The sequence below is a fragment of the Trachurus japonicus genome, chromosome 4 (genome assembly GCF_045865225.1).
Source record: "Trachurus japonicus isolate A0001 chromosome 4, Traja_1.0".
In the NCBI taxonomy this organism is placed as follows: domain Eukaryota; kingdom Metazoa; phylum Chordata; class Actinopteri; order Carangiformes; family Carangidae; genus Trachurus; species Trachurus japonicus.
The window spans coordinates 7,963,041-7,979,329 of record NC_140910.1 but is presented as its reverse complement, the minus strand read 5'-3'; the positions used below and the strand labels follow the sequence as shown (position 1 = coordinate 7,979,329).

Genomic DNA, 16,289 nt, shown 5'->3' with positions numbered 1-16,289 from the left:
GGAATCTTGAGACCTACTCACAGACTCCACTACACATTCCTCTTGGTGTCTCTGCCTGTAGTAAATTACCCCCGGTGTGTGTGCGTGTGTGTCTACATTCACCTCATATATTCATGCATAGCTCAGTGTGGTTCAAAGGCATGAGAAAAAAAAAACCTTCTGTTTTATGAAGGCTTGGTTTGGCTTAAAATTCATTAGCATTCTTTGTGGACTTAGTGGTTTTTTTCAGTAATAACCACAGAGTACATTATACTGGTGGGAGTCAGGTGCTCTTCAATACAGTCCAGACCAGAGTCAGGGAGCGAGGAGGGTGGAGACTAGGAATCAGCAGTCTCCTTCAGTTGCATGGCTGTGTGTAACTGTTATGTGTTATATAGACTGTTATATAAACTAGTCAGCAACAGTGCAGGGAAGTGGTGAGTGGGTGTGCTAATATTGCATCACAATGCTTACATATGTTCTACCAGTTAGTGTACTCCAATATTTCTCATTTATAACCAATCCTCTTGACCCTGTCCCACAAGGCCCTAAAACTCAATATTTCTCTGTTTCAACCGTTTCTGGCCACGACTACAACAGTCTGTGTAGTTAGTGTGCCTGTCTTCCTGTTTTTAAAGTGGACGGGGCTCAGTGAGAAAAAGATGACATCATCATGGCAATTGAAGGTTATGGGAGGGTTTCTCAAGTTGTATCTAGAACTGAGTCTGATGAATCCTCTCAGTTGTGGGTTCAGTTTCACAGAGATGTTTCAGACTGGCCCGTCGCTGTGGGCGGGGCCTTTAGGGGCACGGCCTGCCCACCGACCAACAGGCTTTACCTGTTGACACATCTGGAAACACAATTATTAGATACACACACACACACACACACACATGCTCCACTTCTTCCTGTCTGTCGTGGTTGGAGTCCAGTATCTCATCAGGCTGCCCTCTCAGTAGTTGTGGGTCAGTTGTGCACAAATACTTTTTCTAATAATTGCCTGAGGTAAACAGAATTGAGTCATTTAGAGAATCTGTTTTTGTACTTCATTTAAAACAAACTTCACCTCTAAATAAAATATATCCAGCAATTTCTATTTTTCATTAAATGTATTTAGAGTTTATAGTTGAATTGTAAAGAAACATTACTATATTATATTATATTATATTATATTATATTATATTATATTATATTATATATTAGGAGATTTCATGGCAGTGTTGTTCTGGTCCGGTCTGAAATATCCCAATAACAGCTGGAGACTGATCCATTTGATCCATTTTCTGTCATGTCTTCTGTGTGTTCTGCTGTTGAGTTTAGTGACAATCACTTTGTAGTGTCTAACCCTTCCTGCCCTGTTTCTAGCTTTGTCCGTGTCTCTTAAATTCTGTCTGTTTAGTCTGTGTGCTCCCTCTTGTGTTTGCTGGTTTATGTTATCATTTTGTTTGTTCTTTCTTTCTTTCCCTGTTGGTGAGTTTTTGGTTTCTTCTTCTTGTGTTGTCTGATTTATTGAAAACCTATTGAACTTCCTATTTGTGCAATCTTGGATTCCCATCAGTTGACCTTTCTGTTGGATTTCCTCTGCTGGACTGCTGGAGACCTTTTTTGTGTTTTTTTTGTTTTGTTTTTTTCCTTTTCTTGACAAACTACTTTTGTTACCCGTTTACCGATGGCTTTGTGTCTGCACTGGGGTCCACTTCTTCCTGAACCCTGACATATTCTCAACCTGTTAGTGTGCTAACATGCTGAACTACAGTACACAGTAAACATTATAGCTATATCCTGAACATGAGTTAGCATGCTGTTTGTTTGTACCTCAAAGCATTGCTGAGGCTCAGAAGCCTCACATAGCCAGCATGGTTGTAGTCATTTGTTTTTAATGTTGTTAAATGTAATTATGCTTAGTCTTTTTTTCATGGTCTTTAAAAACTGCCTTTTAGAGTTGAGGTAGCCAGCCTCTAATGCAGCCGAAATATCCTCTGTCTCATCCCCCATCCCACCATTCAAAGTCACTCTCAGCCTTTCCAGGAATTAATACTGATTAGACACGGTTCACCAGTCTTCATCGGCCCAGCCACAACCATGCACACTTTGATCCTGTACGATTGAGCCACTCAGTCCTGAACCAGAGGTTACAGCCTCAAAGTCTAAATCTGATCTTCAGTTTCCTGAAAAAGGAGACACATTCCTGTGAAAAACGCCAGCATTCTATGGCACCGATACAACAAAGAAGAAAGACCAGGAGAGTCTGTCTGAAAGTTTGCAGACATCACACTTTTGTCCACCTCCCACATGCAGTCACATGCTGCAGCAGAGAGCTGCCCTCCCCAGTCTGTCTGTCTGTGTCTCCGTCAGCCTGTGTGTGTGCAGTGGCCTGAGACTCTTCTGCTGATGTACTATATTTGTGCTCATTATTAGTTGTTGCCTCAAGATGAAAGTAGTACTGTTATTTTTATGTTGTAATAAAGGACAGAAAATGGAGACACCTTTTACAAGACAGTATTTCAGTGCATTTTTATGCACACATGTATGATCTCTATCTCGTTCCATTAACACGAGACCACATGAGTAAATGAATGCAGTCACTTGTGGTGATGAATTATCACCTGACTCCTCAGTCCTCCTCAGCTCCATGGAGCTCTGCACTGCAGCATCTTTCATCTCATTGTTCTGGTGAGACGAGCCACAGCGTTACTGTGTGTGTGCTTCACTCTCACTGCCACTGAGTTTATCGGAGCCTAATCCCTGAAACAGCAGCCTGCTGAGGCCGGAAACCAGGCTGATGAAACTAGTGAGAGTTAAAGGTTGGAGAGAAGCTAAAATGATCAGGAGAAGAAGCTGCAGTTTTAAAGGTACAGTTCAACATTTGGGCAAATTGGCCCCATAATCTCTAGTTTTAGGAGTAGGTTCGTTACCTTTAATTGTCGGTGCAAGCTATTTTTAGAACTGCGAGCTGCTCAGAGCTACGCTAGCGGTTTTGCATACCACGGAAACAACTCTCGTAACCTTCCGTCACCATAGCGTGGTGAATGTGCAGGTCACAACTTGTCCACCAGAGCATTTTGGAGTTGGATTGTGTACAGTATTTGATGAGTTTGATGAGGGAAACCAAGAAATCCCATTAGCCTCCGTAGCATAGCTCTGAGCAGCTCACGGCTCTGCTCCACTGTTCTAAAAATTGTGTGCACCGAAAATGAAAGGTAACGAACCTACTGCTATGACTATAGGGATTATGGTAATGGGCCAGTTTGCTAAAATGTTGAACTATCCCTTTAACAAAATGACGTGAACAGCAGAGATGTAGGCTATAAGGCTCCTGCTGACTGTCCTCAGCCTGAGGATCAGGCTCTGACCTCTGTAAAGGGAATAAAGATAACATCAGTCTGTCATCATCACATGGCTCTGTCCCATATTTTCTGTATGCCTGTCCTGTGTGTGTCCGGTCTTGGACCAGTGCCGCTGATCGACTGCTGCTTTTTTCATACAAAGGAACCCGGCGGCTCCTTGCACCCTGAAGGATCAGAGGATCAGAGGAGCAGGACCTTTAGGCCTCGGGAGCTTGCTATGAAAAATTCACGCCAGCAGCTACTGGGAAGCTTAAACTAATTGACCCATAACCCGTCACTGCACTGTCCCAAGGATAAGCAGTTCAGCTTCTAACGTGGTGGCTCATTTTCAGAGGGATCAGACACTAACATCTAAATTCTTTTGTGTCTTGTCAAAAGAGCGGAACAGTTGACAGAAATCTGGCTCAATAAGACTCAGAAAACCTCTGACAGCTCTAAACCAGCTGCTCATTATTGTAGAGGCCCCGTTTCCTTCACCATACTTACACCTTAAGAAGGTTTAGAGACTTCAGAGATGGGATTTGTTCTTATAAAAATGTTTCTTAAGCGTGATTAGTATGATAAACCCACCAGTGCTCTGCAGGCGGACTTGAACTTTCCTCATGAAAGCTGTTCATCAGCTCACTTTCTAAGGCTTGGGGGACGTTTTGTTTTGCTTTGAGATGTTTCCCTCATGCTGCAGCTGGAGCTCGCCTGTGACCGCTTGGTGCCAGAGCTCTGATAAATTGCTGGTGCTGGTGGCTCAGGCCCTCGCCTATTGTTGCTCTCATAATGGTTGGTTAGCTCTCTGCTGAGCCAGAGAGGTGGCTACGTTGGTGGCACATGATCCCACTGGTCTACAGTAGAGAGAGGGAGAGTGACTGCAGTCCCAGCCTGCAGCGCTGTAATGAAGGCAACAGCTGATCCTCACCAGTCTGATGAGGAGTGTGATGATCACAGCTCATGGCTCAGATGAAAAGCAGCTGAGTGCTGCCTCAGCTTTCCACTATTAATCATGAACTTCATCAGCAGGTGAATATGACCAGTTATAGATGTTCAAATTTACATTTTCTTTTTTAAATTTCATTTTGGCTGATTAAAATATAAAGTCATTTCTCAACATCTGCATGCATCTGGTCAGACTACATTTACCAATGACGACCCATCTACCTTTACAGTTTCTGTTGCTTCAAAGTTTAACAACATATCACGTGGGAATAACAATTAGGTTTTAGGTTAAAACAAGCAACATCTTCATTAAAATTGTTGTATTACAACAGACTTCTGCCTCCTAATATTTCAGTTTTTCAAAATATATCTTACAGTATGCACATCGGTTCTGGTGACTGGTGAGACAGTGAGTCATCAGTAGGGTGTTGCGTTTGACATAAATATGTAGTATTGTAAAATACTGCTGTATTGTATCTCAGGACAGAGGTGGGCATGTCTCCTGGATTCATGCAAACCACAAAACAGAAAGTTCACAACAGTTTCTGGTTCTGGATCCAAGTTTTCTGGACGAGTGAAAACAAAGATCCAACTCTATCAAAAAAGTTGTGAAGAGTGTGAGGAAAAAAAAACACCTCTTTTATCAAACATGGTGCTGGTTGTGTTGTGGTTCACGCTCCTCTGTGTACACTGGCGTCTAATGAGGCTTTTACTGCTGAAGGTGTGTTCTCAACCCGTTTGATTCATTACAAACTTACTGCCGGATAGGGTCAAAACGATGTGTTGCTCTTGGGAGCATGATTCTTGATTATTATAAACATCCAGCCTCACTCCAGCTGTAGATAGATGACTTTTAAAAAAAAACTTGAGAGATCAGGGGCCGTATTTAACAAGCTTCTTCGATTGACTCTTAGAATAATTCTTTGCTGAAAGCTGCACTTTTTATCAAGCGTCTCACAGTTTTAGTGAAGTGTAGGATCTTAAGTGTCCACAGTACGACGGTACTTCAGTATGCGCCATAAACAGAATTTTAGATGACAGGATAGGAATGACGAATTGCTGAATACAATCTCTTATCTCAGATTATAGAAATATCTCAGTGACAAGTTAAATGACCAATGGGAGTGCATATTCAGCTATTTTGATAATAATCTACAAAATATAAAATATATACATTGGGAATGAATCAAAAATAAATGTTTACTACTCTTTCCAAAACATTAATTCAACGTTACATTGTTGCAATTTTCCAGTGGTGAGAAATCAAAGCATTATGATGACCTTTAACCCTGCTGCATGAGTTCATTGGTGATTCCCATAGACTGTAAAAAATATGGACGTAGCATCCGTTACGTCACCCATTGGTTTTGGGGAGTCGTTTTTGTGACTCAAATATTGTTGCCTGAAAAGCGCCATGTTGGATTTAACGGCCGAGAACCCGCCCACTGACCTCGAAGCAGCCTGTCTCCGGACCGCTCCGGACCTGTCACTCAACGTTTCCGCGCCCTAATTGGCCAGAGTTTTAACCTAATAACAGTAAAACGGTAGAGTTAAAAAAAAAGATTCACCCCCCTCAGAGTGTGTGCGGGGGTAGAAACTATTGGTTGAGACCAAAAAACGTTCTGACACCAGGCTTTTAACATGTTTATTGAGGATGTAAAGTCGGTGATTTTAACATGGGGGTCTATGGAGAATGCTGCTTTCTGACACCAGCCCCCATGAAGCCGGGGGGATTGCAGTTTTTTGAACGCGGAAGTGAGCTTCACTTCTCAGACCGACAACTGCCCCCTTGGTGATTCCCTCTAAGATGCTAAATGAATAAATACGGCCCCAGATGTCCTTCTTGTCCCCTGATGAAACTGTAAATCTGTGAATGTACCTGAAGATGACACTGATGTCTGTCCTGTCTGCGTCATATGACTTTGTTGGTATGAACTCTCTGTGTTTGTGCGTGTGTAAGTGAATGAGACTAGCTCCATTCACAGGGAGTAACTCGGTCATCCAGGCCTCACAGACTCTCTAGTGACTCTAGTTAACGTCATTCAAGGCCCCTGGCTCACTCTCCTCTGCCCTGGTTGTACATGTGATTGCTCTGTTCTTCCTACTATATCTCACATCAGCCCACAAGACCAGTGTGCAGCCTCCCCCCTGGACATCTTCTCTGTGCAGCTTTAATCTCTTGGTGTCTCAGGCAACAGTGAGTCCAGACCAGGTGACTGGAGCTGCTCAATGGGGAACTTTGTCTTTGCCCGGTTTTCCGAGAATGAAAGAAACAAAATGCTGCGATCGCTCCGCTGCCAGCACTATTTTGGGAAGGAGGGTTAATGGAAATGTATTTTTTGTCACTGATTGTGTCCAGTTCACTGGACAGATAATTTTCACAGGGGGAAGGTTTTAGTGGTGGGAGTTTCTAATCACTTAGGTCCTGTTAGTCTGGTTCACTGAATTTTACTCATGGATGGCAGGATGTTAAAATCCTAATCTGCTCAGTTGTGTTGGGGTAAGGCAAATGTATTAAGAGATTAAATTAAAGATACAATCCCTGATTTTGTTGTAGCGCCTCCAAGTGCTACAGAGAGTTCCCAAATTTTACTGCCGAGTCACGGTTGTTTGAAATTTCACAGTTCACAGTTTTTGTTTGGATTCAATTTGTAGCTGAAAAATTCACATTTTCTGGAGCGACAGAAACAACAAAAACCAACAAAGAAAGGAAATGTAACATTTTGAAGTGAATCAGTTCAGGTCTTATAGTGTTTTGGTGCTGATGCATGAACAGAAATAGGCTATAGGTGAGATTCAGAAATAGGGCTTCAGAGATAGTCTGGTGATTTTCACCTCCAGGGCTTTGGCCTTAAACATAAACTTTCTAGGGATCATTTAATGGGCAACTAAGCAGAAACTATAACGATGTCTGAGGCACCTTTATTAGGTCACAAATAACCTCTGAAACTTTTTTAGGAGTTTTCACAATGTCTTCCTGACCCTCTGACCTCCTGCTAAGTCTGTCTTAACCCTGCGTAAAGCCCCACAGACACTTGATGATCAACTTAAACTTGCAAAAGACTACACATCTTTTAGAGGGTTTTTTCTATTTAATTTAATTTATTTTATTTACTTTTAAGTATTTTTTGGGGGGCTTTTTAGGCCTTTAATGGATAGGATATTAAAAAGACAGGATATCTATCTATCTATCTATCTATCTATCTATCTATCTATCTATCTATCTATCTATCTATCTATCTATCTATCTATCTATCTATCTATCTATCTATCTATCTATCTATCTATCTATCTATCTATCTATCTATCTATCTATCTATCTATCTATCTATCTATCTGTAAATAACATTGAGAAAGATTATGCAGAGAGGATAATAAAAGTGGATAATGACAGAGAGGGGAATAGTAGAAGACTGGGATCCTGGGAGTTTCAGTTTTCTTTGAAAAGTCTCTGTCTCTGACCTGTCTGACCTTTCTACACCTTAAATCTGCGGAGCTTATTCAGCCCGGCTCATTGGTTTATATTTGACAGCTCTCCTGCCCAGAAAAATCAACATCAATGTCAAATGACAAAAGATGACATTGATACACTAGAAGAGGCACACTGTTATAATGTTATTATATTGATTATATTGCAAATAAAGAACATCATCCCCTATAAATGCTGAACAAATCCATTAACTTACATTTATTTGGCTGAGGAAACACTCTTTTCCCTGGTGGATTTGCAGTCAGGGGGGCTGGGCTGGAGGTGGGGAGGAGGTGGATAAGCAGAAAAAAAAAAAAAAAAGGGGAGCGAGTGATTGAATATGGGAAAGTTTTCTGTTAAGCTGCTATTAGTGGAGGGAAAGTTGTGCCACTCCCCCTCCCCACCAACTCCTCAGCTCCTCCAGCTCCAGACGGCTCAGGAACATCTCCCTCCTTTGCTGGGGAGCACAGCAGAGAGCAAGAAACACCTCGGCCTCTCTGGTCCTCCAACACCACACTGTGCTCACATACAACACCAAAAAGCAAAGGGAGTCGCTCCCAGCATCTGCAGCACGCCTTTACTGGATTGTCAGCGTCAATCACTGTTGGACCTTCATCATTTAACATCACAAACTTTATCGTCATCATCACCTCTACTTTCATCATCGTTGTTCTTGTCTTCATCATTCCTCTCATTGTCATCATCATCTTAAACAGCTACCACCAAGGTAAGTTTTCTGACTTTCAGCTTTGTCTTATTAATTTTGTCGCCAAAATAAAAGCTTCATTTATTTCGCAAGTTCTCACCTGACATTTGCCTCAGCTCCTTTGCATTCTGGGCAGAGTGGATTTACAGCACTGTGCAACACTAGTGGGCTTTGTTTTAGTGGGTTTAGGCATTAAATCCCAGCACTGTGTTGTACAGTAACTCTGTGGCTTTATAAAAGTCCCTTTCATTCCACTAATATATGGAAATTGGTAAGTGATAATTTTTTAAATATTTTTTGACCTTGAAAATTGAAAAGAAAAATCTGTGAAAATATGGCAAAAAGCTGCCATGCATACTGTGATGATTCTGTTACGGTCGTGTATTATGGTTGTGGTCATTCACAGTTGTAACTTCCTCTCATACATTTCTTGACAGATGTTTATCTTGATTTCTTAATTGCTGTGAACAAGGGAGGAAAAATTAAGAAAGCTAGTTTGTCTTTGTCGTCACACACGGCCCACGGGCAGTATGTCATATCAAAGGGATCATTCTTCTTACAGATGAGGCACATCACATGCATTGGACAAGGATGTATGTGAGGCAAAATTCAGCTAAACGACATCAGTCAACTCTGACATTATCTTAAATACCAACAAATTTATTTTTTATATCTTTGAATAACTTGTTCTTTGTCTCTGATGGCGATAAATTAGAATCAGTAAATTATAATGCATGCATCACAGTGCGCTGTTTGATAGATGGTGCAATTTCAACTTTAAACTGCTCTAATCAACATTTTGATATTAAAGGCGAGAGGGTTTGCTCCAACTGATCTTTTTTTCCTGGAAACCTCGCTGCAAATTGCCCCGAGGCTCAGTTATTCAACCCTGTACTGTATCCTGACAGGACTGTAGTCTAACCCTCTCAAAGAGTTATTATTGCAGAAAGCTCACACGTCACATGTGAGTTCCTGTTGCCTTTCATGTGAGCAATAATCCCATCGAATTCATGCAGCCTTTGTGTTGATGAGGACCACATGTCTGCAGGAGCTGACCTCATACACTGACCTCACGCTGTGTTTTACAGGCACCTAGAATCACTCAGCTGCTCTAATGCATGTTGACTCTCCTCTGTGTTTCTGTAGCACGACGAGGGCCAGATTTACATTACAAAGGATTACAGTTTAAAAATAAAGTTGGATGGCTTATTCATTAAGTACTAGTTCATACTGTAAGTGAATAGAAGTGTAAATGCCAACCACCACTGTGCTCTGTGTGGAGGCTTTAATTCAATACTTAATTTTGTAATTTTGTGAAGTTACAAAAGCCAACAAATTGTTGATTGGGTGAGTCTTAAAATCTCAAATCACTAATTAGTGATTTACATAAAGCAGCTTTTAAAGCTGCTATACCAAATATTTTCATATCAGCAATGGATCACCTGACTCCCTGTCTGTGCATGGCATCGTTCATTTTTGCTTTTCCAGCCCACAGCTTTACTGTTTTGGTTCACTCTAATTGCTCTCACATTGTTAGCAGCAGCAGCTGTTTCCAGCTGTACACGACCTTCTCAGTTTCAGATGGCAGACAGACACTAATTCTGGTAGATTCCCCTCGGGAGTGCGTGGGGGACAAAACTGGGATAAAAGCAGAGTGAACTTTGAACAGAAATACAACGACAAATGAACAGTGTTACTTTTCAAAGCGTAATTCAGCTACCGCTTACCTAACATTAGCCAACTTAGCCAATATCAACATCATACGTCAGTATTGTGTTCACTGCCCCCAGGTGGCTGGAAATGATATTTGTGACTATAACATGAAACTCTGCTTCCTTGTCCCTTCCAGTGGCCTCACCATGTATTTGGAAAACAAAAGCAACCTGGAGATTGAGATGTCTCAGACCTCGGCCCCGGGCCATCCGGGCAGGAGCGGCCTGAGGTCACCAGAGGCCGTCGCAGGAAACTTTGGGGAGCTGCGTCTCCTGCAGGGCATCTCAGACAGGAGAGAGACTCAGAAGCTGCAGCAGTCTGCGGTGCTACCCTCAGGACAGTGTGTCATCCACGCCGAGGGCTTCGTCCCTGTGCGACAGGAGGACGGGTATGACTGCTGCATGTGTTTCTACTCTCTAATAGTGCTCTACTGACAAGATGTTTACTGGACTATTATTTTTTCAAGCAATATTAGAGGGAGAGCTGCTTTAGAGACACTAACTGCTCAGACTGAATGTCAGTGGGTCACAAGGCCAAGTGGCAGCCTAGAAAACCAAAAAAACAATATTTTTACCCAAACTGCTACTATTTCCTGCTGATAAAGTAAATACATGAAATGCACTGTGACTGCTCAGGTGCTGTGGTTTTTACTGCTTTTACCAGGGACTGTTTTTACCATGTTCATGGCGATGAAGGAACAGAGTGCAACAGCGAGGCTGTGGAATTAATTGTAAAATACATTTCATTGTTAGTTTTGGTCTTTTAATAAGATTTATTAACAATTGGTTGATTCTAATATATTTTCATGTGCAGCCCCCTCATGTCTGTGCTGTGTGCTGGAGATCATATACAGTATGTAGTTTTAGATAAACCTATAGGGAATTAGTATTGTTCATTCTTTTAAACCTTAAATCTCTGGTAATCTTGTCTGCTGTGAGGTCAGTTAATGCATGTTTAATGTTTGTGTTCATTGTTCAAAGCCCTCTACTGTCTGCCGTCTACAGGTTTTTACTCATGTGCTAGTTAAGGGATTAGCCCTCATTCTCTCTTGTCACTGGGTTACCCACACGTGCAGAATCATATTAACACAGGTCATAGTGGTCAAATCTTCCAGGGAATGTATGAACACATGTGGAAAACACTGATCATTCACACACAGACAGACTTAAGTGTGGGTGTGTGGCTGTGGGTGTGTATCTCAGTCACTCAAGGGGCTGCTAAGCTCAAGCCCATGGCTGTGATGTCATTGCGATTTAACTGAAGAGTTTTTTGCTTCATGAGTTCAGTCAAGTTGCACGTGTACACGGCTGGTTGGTGTGTGTTGTCTGCACGGCCTTGTTCGCTCTTTTATATCTGATCCAGTGACTTTTCTGTAGTAGAGTGATGCCCAAGTTCTCAAGGCTCATTGATGCCACATAACTGTTTCTGTAAAGCTAGGCTGTTGTTGTGACATAGGAAATACTAGTACGTGGTCATTGTTCGTTTTGGTTTTTTTATTAGGATTTGTTAACAATAACAAAATTATAATATATCTTTATGATCAGCCTCCTTATCCCAGCTCAAGCTGATGTACGACGTATAGACTAACCTAATGAATTTATTTTGTTTGGATTTCTACCAAATATTTAACCCCAAATCTTAGAATATGAATCTAAAATCTTAAATTCCTCACAAAAAATGCATGGTGGATTGGTGTTGGCTCGTATCTGTTTCTCTTGCAAAACAAAGCTCACTGCCACTGAGGCTACCTGATTAAACAACGGAGAGGGAAAGATTATGCCACACCAAGAACTGATCCCAGACTTTGAGTTTGTCTTTAAGGCTGCTCTAATCAATGCCTATAGCAAGATCAATGTTTTATATTGAAAGAGCTTTCAATGACTACTTGTAAGTGAAAGGTGTCACGAACACGTATTTTCCATCTGAGGCTGTTGCGCCACTAAAGGCTATTGATTGTCTTATAGGGTATTAGAGCTCATTGTTTTGGTTTCACCAGCTGGTTTCTGCTGTGAAGTCAGTTAATGCAGGTTTAATGTTTTGTGTTCAAAGCCCTATGCTGACAGTCTACAGGTTTTTACTCATGTGCTATCTGAGGGATAAGCCCTCATTCCCCCTTGTCACCGGGTTTTCAGGAATACTGAGACGACATCATAGTAACAAACGTGAGCCACAGCCACACGTGCAGAATCATATTAACACAGGTCATAGTAGTCAAATCTTCCAGGGAATGTATGAACACATGTGGAAAACACTGAACATTCACACACAGACATGCAGACTTAAGTGTGGGTGTGTGGCTGTGGGTGTGTATCTCAGTCACTCAAGGGTCTGCTAAGCTCAAGCCTGTGGTCGTGACGTCATAGGGATTAAACCGGAGACTTTTTTGCTTCATGAGTTCAGTCAAAGTTGCACATGACAGATAGTGTACTACGGCTGGTTGGTGTGTGTCTTCTGCACGGTCTTGTCTGCTCCTTTATATCTGATTCAGTGACTTTTCTGTACTTCTAGATTAATGCCTGAGTTTCTGCAGATAAAACGTAGAAAGGCCCTTTGGCACACGTTAAGCAACTAGATGACCCTGCAGATCAAATAAATGATAGTAAACATGGCTTCAACAATTGAACAAAACATACTTCACATTAATGTTCACAAACAATTGAATACATTATAGTAAAACAGATGGGAAATATCAGGTTCTCAAGTAAAACATGTTCCCACCTGTGTAATAAATGCTTTGAGGAAACACCACTGCTAAAAATCTGTCAAATAAACATGGTTGCATCTGATATGTTGACAATACTTTGCTCATACCTCAGTAGAAAGAAAACTGAAGTGGTGGTGGCCTTCTGGTTGTCTGTCTGGCACTGAAGGACCACATTTTTAAAGGTCACTTGGAGAGAATGACTAAACCAATGTTTGTAATAAAGACACTGATTTGCAGCAGTTATTTGAAAATAGTAATTGGGGGCAATAAAGAAACACAATCTGCTTCAGAATTGGATATAGAGATTTTCTTGTAATAGGAATTTTCTTTTCACACACAGTTCAATTGTTGTATTTTGAGGTTAATATCTCTCCTAGTGGTTTACGAGCTTTTAGCTTTGCTCTGCCTTCACAGCCTGTAACTGTACAGCAAACAGACAATGTGGAAGACAAGCTGGTGAACAAAACAGAGAATTGATCTGAATGAACAATTTTTTGTCTCAGAAAAAAGACTGAATATTTTGTTAGTGGTCAGATACCATGTATCTATCTACTGCATGAATATTTATAGATGTATTGAATAACTATGTGAACACCTTCTAACACATTCACTTTATGCATTTAAAAAGTGTTGTGTTGTGTCTAAGTGAATGAAAAAAAATCAAATTGTGTGTCCTGATGAGACCACTATGCGATTTCTTCCAATTTAAGCTTCAGTGTGTTTTCTGTCTGGGCTAATATCCTTTTAAGACTCCTCTGTGAAGTGCAATATCCCTGCCAAGTCCCATCCAGACTAGGGAACAGGATCAGACTTGTGTCAGGGAAAGAAGAAGGGAGAAAACATTTGTAGACATGCAGTAAATCTCTTTATAGTTGTATAAGAGTATTGGAGAGGATTAAGGCGGCAATCTACTCCTTTATCCAACACCCTTTATACATCCACTGATTCAAAGCATCCTACTGCCGGCTGTTTGCAACATGTTTGGTAACGCCTGCCCGACTTATAAGATAACAGCAAAAACAACAACTGTCAGTGTCATATGAATTACTGAGTTATCACCTGTGAGCAAAGGATTAACTAAAAAATAGTGAAGATGCAACACAATTAGTTTCTTCATAAAACAATAATCAGACAGAATGTTTTTTTTTTTTAAATGTACTAGGCTTTATAAAGCAGAAATGAAAACAGCAGCAGTGTTGAGAAAATGCTCTGTGTGTTTAAGCACTGAACCCCTTCGTTAGGCAGAGAGCAAAAGCCCCTCAAGATTATAAGATTAGCCAAGGAAGGACCTTTAATTTTCGGAAAGTTCTCCATCTAACAGTTTTGGCTCACAGAGTTGGTACAACATTACATAACGATTCCTGGGATGTCTCTGTTGTCAGAGTAATTTAACATAGATGAGACGAAATTAATTTGTGGTTTTTTTTAGATAAAAATATGTAAACAAACATTTTCCAAAAAGTGCACCTTTAATGTGTGTGTGTGTGTGTGTGTAGATTTGTCCTGTTGGTTGAGACCCTGCTGTGATGGTCCTGAGGACAGCAGCCTGCAGCCTCCTCAGGGACACGGGGCAGCAGCAGGGTGACAAAAGACACTTTAATGATCTCCTCAGGTGTCAAGTCACCAGCTGCTCACCCACCTTTCTGCCACCTGCAGGTTACAAAGGGTCTGCTAGGCTGTTTTAACTGCTGATTGACAGTTTGTAGACTATGTGCCAGCTGAGGGCCTCACCACTGAGGTCAGCGTTCATGTAAAGTGCAGTGTTTTTTTATGTTTTGGTAACTCTCTGTACTCTGTTGTATTTTCTTCCAGACACAATTTCAGTGTAGTTAATATTCTGAGAGGAAAAACTAATTCAGCCAACCTATCAGAGAGGTCGCCTCTGCTGAGATTCTCTCAAGATGACAGGTGAGTCATTTCTCATGCTTTACATTATATCTGATATGGAGAGCCCCAATGGTCCAATATTCAATAAACAGGAGATAAAAATACTAGTAATCATTTTTCATTTTTTAGAGGTTTGTTTTGTCCTTTTTTCTTTTTTGTTGTTGTACTTTTTGCCTTAAATTGATTGGATAGTTGAGGGTGAAATGGAGAAGTAGAGAGAGGGGAAATGACATGCAGCAAAGGGCCACCAGATTTGGGGATTCGAATCACGGCCGGCTCAACTGTAGTCTATCAGGCGCCTGCTCAACCCACTGAGCTGTATGGCGCATTAGCGCCCCTTATTATGCTCATTTTATAATGTTCCCAGTAGGCCGTCTATAATTATTCCATTCTGTCATTTAAAAAAATAAATAATTTTTCGTCACCAGTCACCACACACTCAGCTCACAGCAGACAGCATCAGCCTGTCTGTCTGATTAAATTAACACACTAACAACCGCTACCAGTTAGCCTATGTTAGCAACAACAATGCAACTTCACTCTAACAACTATAAACAGCTATTACGAAGCAATACACAGGACAGTGTGACTATCTTAGTATAACTAACCTTTAGCTTTACAAAGCTACATGATACCAGATTACTAACTAGCACAGTTGGTTTATGATCTTTGATTAGCTTTATAGCTGTTAATGGTAGCATTGAGCTGTTTGATTTTGTTTTTAGGATTATTTTTTACTAAGATGTAAACAGTTTTTCTATTTCCTTGCAAATTTAAGTCTGTTTCTGTAGCAATGTCTGTGTCTGCTGTAGGCATCAACGTAAAAGTAGCTAGTCTCAGTTGGATGCACATGCACATGCACGCACGCACGCACGCACGCACGCACGCGCACACACTTTTTTTGCAGGCCTAAATAGAGCTAGTTTGACAGACTGGCTCGGCACAGAATTTAAGGTCAGCTGTTTTTCATTCAGGTTATCTAGTGTGGCCTGATGGATGTAGGCTATCCCTTTTTTTCTGAAACAAGGAGCTTATGCATGTCATTTTTTATATTTAATATGAATCTGAATGACATGCTTACATGCTTGCAGTGTCATTTAATGAAACGATTCAACTTATAACATCAGTGTACATCTATTACATTTTGCTCACAGCTGGTGTCCTTAATTCCAGTGTCTTGTTTCTGTCACAAACTATAGTGGTTGATGTCGATTGACAATGATTATTCAATTCCAGTATAACCTACATGACCCTACACGACCCAAGCTTTGCTGGAGGAGAGGAGCCCTGGGACAACAGTGCCCTGGACCTGGAGAGGAGGTATCGACTGGGCAGTGAGGTCACCAGCCTCTCCCTGTCCCGCTCCAGCTCCACAGAGAAGAATGACCCTCTGGACAACCTCAACCTCAACTTCAGACTCACCAGCAGTATCAAGTAAGAGGCTACAAGTTCCCACGAGAGGAGCAGACTGATAGATTTTTTATGCCTGCAGTTTCCACCCTGTTTCCTTCCTTTTAACCACTTTACATAAAACCATGTCTGCTCAACACTCCTCTT

At 41.2% G+C, this 16,289-nt stretch overlaps 1 protein-coding gene across 1 annotated transcript in view; it reads left to right on the top strand.

Moving 5' to 3' along the window:
• Window positions 1–10,254: 10,254 nt before the first annotated feature.
• The window catches only part of oca2 (oculocutaneous albinism II), a 47,424-nt gene continuing 41,389 nt past the window's right edge, over window positions 10,255–16,289 (top strand). The window contains exons 1-3 of the mRNA XM_085773687.1: window positions 10,255–10,529; window positions 14,658–14,753; window positions 15,969–16,166. Coding sequence (XP_085629813.1) covers window positions 10,288–10,529; window positions 14,658–14,753; window positions 15,969–16,166 — 536 coding nt within the window. The 5' untranslated portion in view covers window positions 10,255–10,287. The remainder of the gene's footprint in view (window positions 10,530–14,657; window positions 14,754–15,968; window positions 16,167–16,289) is intronic.